Consider the following 3,620-nt stretch of genomic DNA (forward strand, 5'->3'; position numbering starts at 1 on the left):
TCTGATCACGTCTGATCACGTCTGATCACCGTCTGATCATGTCTGATCACATCAGTTTCATTTCCCCCACCAACCGCCCCCCCCCTCCCTCCACTCCCCCCTCCCCCCCCCGCACCACCACCACCAAAACAAACAACCCGTCTCGAGAGACACCCCTCTTCATTACTCCACTATGTCGCTCTCGCCGTCGCCCGCACGCACTCTGGAGCAGTCGCTGCTCGATGACTCGCTGGCAGCAGCCGAGGCTGAGGGTATTGTCCTCGAGGCCATTGCCTTTGAGCCGCCCATGCACTCGGCCACGGTCAAGAGCCAGGAGGCTGCCACCGTCGCCGAGCTGCGGAGACTCCGTGAGACGCTCGAGACGAACCTGGCCTCATGGGGCCCCGCAGCTCCGCTTGATGCAAAGTTCGATGAGTCTACCGTCACCGACCAGCTTGACGACCTCCTCCCGCCCATTGTGGACGGTGCAGAGGATGTTCTCCGTGCTGCCGGTACGTGCCAGCCAGCCGTTGTGTTGCCGTCAGCTCCCCCTCCGCCCGCCCACCCCCCCCCCCTTCCCTTGCCCCTCTTCCATCCGCCCTCCCTCCCCCCTCCCTCCCTTCTCCCCACCACTCACACACACGCTCTCTCTCATGATTATGTATGGGTGCAGAGGCTCTGCGCAGCGAGGAGGGCAACTCGCAGTATTCCGAGCTCAAGACGGTCCTGCAACGACTGCAGAGCGGGCAGGTCCGTGCCGGCGACAAGCTCGATGCGCTGGTGGCGTCTGTGGCGGATGCGGTGCGCAAGGCGCTGACTGAGCTGGATGGAACTCGCAACAGCGAGGCAGCCAAGGTTCTGCTCGCGGTGCTCACCGAGATCATTGCTAGCATCGAGCAGCTGGCAGCGGTGGTGGTGCCGGACATGCGGGTCCTCCACCAGCGGGCGCAGCGAGCCGAGGCTTCTGCCGAGGAGTTTGAGGTCGACCGAGCGAACTCGGACTGGACGGTGGCTATGACGCAGCGCGAGGCACAGGTGTTCGGCGAGGTGGACACAGTGCTTGACGAGACGCGGGCGCAGCTCCGCGAGTGCGAGGCCATCCACCACACCCTGTACTCGTACCAGGTCGAGCCACTGGCGCTGGACTCGTCGTCGTCGGCAGACGACCTCGAGCTTGTGCACGCCGCGCTCCGGCGGCTCCGTGAGCTGGAAGGTTCCGAGGAGCGCAAGTACGGGCAGCTCGAGCGTGGCCTCGACGCGCAGCTCGCACGGTTCAACAAAAAGGCGGAGACGTCCGAGGCGACGGTGACCATGCTCACTTCGCGCATCCAGTCGCTGCTCGGCGACCTCGCCGACGCACATGCCAAGGCATGGCGCGACCGCAAGAAGGTGCTTGTGTGCGAGCGGACCATGGCGCTGCTCCGCAAGAAGCAGCGGATCAACCAGTCGCTGGCCGAGGGCGAGGAGGAGGAGCTGCTCCGTCTCGAGCGCGACGTCAAGGCCGCCGCCGCCGCCGCCGCCATTGCCGACGCGGTCAACCATGATGCCGCGGCCTCGCTCCGCGCCATCGCCCAGGAGCGCGAAGCCGACCTGGTCACCGACCTCTTTGACCTCTACGTCGACCATCTCACTCTCCTCCGCCGCAAGTACTACCAGGTCTCACTCTCGGTCTTTGCCGCCGAGTCGGCCGTCGAGATCCTCCGCCAGGAGCAGGACGGCGTGCTGACCAAGAAGCAGCGTGCCAACGCTGCTAAGCGGCCCGATCTGGTCGCCGCCTGCAACGACCAACTCGCTACCCTCGAGACCAAGCTCAATGACGAGCTCGACCGCATTGCCACCCTCCAGGACCAGCTGGCCTCGCTCCAGGACGATTGGGAGGTCTCGATGGACACTCTCGAGGCTCTCGACATTACCGACGCCCAGCGGACCGAGCTGGCTGATGTCAAGACCGCGTGGAAGGCGCTGCTGGAGCAGATCCGCGCCCAGGCCGCCGCACACCGCCGCCTCGTCGACCTCGACAACCGGCTCGATGCCACCTTCCTCTCGCAGGCGTAGTGAGAGCGTCGTCGCTGTGTCCCTCTGTGCTTGTTAAATAGCCAATCTCTCCCCACACCGCGTTTGCCTCCCCACATCCTCGCTCACAGCAAGATGTCCGACTCGCCCGAGCCGCCACTCCAGCACTCATCCGAGAGAGTCGAGGTGGTGGAGAAGAGCGCCGAGGCGTGAATGTCGCCGAGATCCTGGTCAAAAGCCGAGAGCTGGATGTAGCGGGCAGCGCCGGGGCCGGCCCGAGGTGTGCAGTTCGGGAACAGTTGGCGCGGCGCAAGGCAGGCGAGGACAACAAGGCTGGTAGCGATGGCCACCGAAGCACCCGGAAGAGGACAACCGGTCCATGAGCGTGGTACACCGTGCCGCCGAGAAACGAACCGCATATTCCGCCCAGCCCGTAGTGGACAGCGCCTGTGACAGCCTGCGAGGTGGCGTCCAGCCCCGGCGGCGCCATGTCGGCGGCCTTGGCCACCGCGGCAGCCCAAAGGAGGCCAAAGGTGACGCCGTGGAGTGGCTCGATGGCCAGGATCCACCACGCGTGGCCGGGTGTGATGAACGAGTAGCCCAGAAGCCGGGCAATGTACACCACGTGCACAATGCCGAGAATGGGCCCAGTCCCAAACTTGTCAATGATCTGTCGCGAGACCTGGAAGATAGGCACCTCGGCGATGCAGGTCACGGTCAGCGAGATGCCCATGAGCGTGGTCGAGCCGCCAACATGCTCGATAAAGATAAAGAGAAAGGTCGAGATGAGGGCAAAGGCCGAGCCGAGAACAAACATGCAGAAGAGAAAGACGAGCCGCTCGCGCGAGGCCAGCAGGACCGCAAGCTTGCGAGCTGTGGATTTGGCTGACGACCACGCCCGTGCCGTCAAAGGCGCGGGATCGGCCGCTGCCGCAGTGCCCGCAGCCCCATCGGCAGAGCCGGAGCCGGAGCCGGAGCCGGAGCCGGAGCCGGAGGCCGATGTGGAGGCGACGGAGCCAGACTCAGCGTCAGGCTGCGAGCCAGGTGCGGCGAGTGAGGTCGGCTGGAGGCGGAGGCAGACAAAGAGCGCGGTTTGGCCGAGCGCAAAGAGGAGAAATCCTGAGTACATCGAGGTGGCGCCGATGAGCGCGCCCACCATGGGTGCCATGGTGCCCCAGCCGACGGCTCCCCATAGACGCTGCTTGCCGTAGTCAGAGCCGATGGCCTTGACCACGTTGACCACGTTGGCATCGAGGAGCGGGACGACAGCAGCGCCCGTGGCGGCGACGCCAAAGGTGATGGCGGCGACGGCAAGGAAAGAGTGGGCGAGGGCGAGCGAGAGACGGAGGAGCGATGAGAGCACAAGGGTGATCGAAAGGATGGCCATGCGGTGGCCTGAGGCATCGGCAACAGCCGAGATCAACGGAGCAGCCACGAGCTGGAGGGCCGGACGGATGGTGTTGATGGCTCCGACCTGGGCCGAGGAGAAGCCGAGGACTGAGAGGTAGTACCACGGGAGGAACGGAGTCAGCGACGCCGCTGCTGCAAAGTACAGGAGGTAGTACACCTTGGGCAAGATGCCGAGGAGGCCACCGCGCCGTGTGGGGAGGTACATGGCCCGGGGGGGT

General features: G+C 65.2%; 2 protein-coding genes across 2 annotated transcripts; one reads left to right on the forward strand and one right to left on the reverse strand.

Moving 5' to 3' along the window:
* Positions 1–172: 172 nt before the first annotated feature.
* AMSG_02127 (uncharacterized protein) lies at positions 173–2,089 on the forward strand (the record flags this gene model as incomplete). Its single annotated transcript, XM_013905700.1, has 2 exons — positions 173–491; positions 653–2,089. The coding sequence occupies 2 exons, from the start codon at positions 173–175 to the stop codon at positions 2,032–2,034; spliced, it is 1,701 nt and encodes a 566-aa protein (XP_013761154.1). The 3' UTR covers positions 2,035–2,089.
* On the reverse strand, positions 2,053–3,607 carry AMSG_02128 (major facilitator superfamily transporter; the record flags this gene model as incomplete). Its single annotated transcript, XM_013905701.1, has 2 exons — positions 2,053–2,325; positions 2,385–3,607. The coding sequence occupies 2 exons, from the start codon at positions 3,605–3,607 to the stop codon at positions 2,118–2,120; spliced, it is 1,431 nt and encodes a 476-aa protein (XP_013761155.1). The 3' UTR covers positions 2,053–2,117.
* Between the last annotated feature and the right edge of the window lie 13 nt (positions 3,608–3,620).

Source organism: Thecamonas trahens (assembly GCF_000142905.1).
Source record: "Thecamonas trahens ATCC 50062 unplaced genomic scaffold supercont1.8, whole genome shotgun sequence".
Lineage (NCBI taxonomy): Eukaryota > Apusomonadida > Apusomonadidae > Thecamonas > Thecamonas trahens.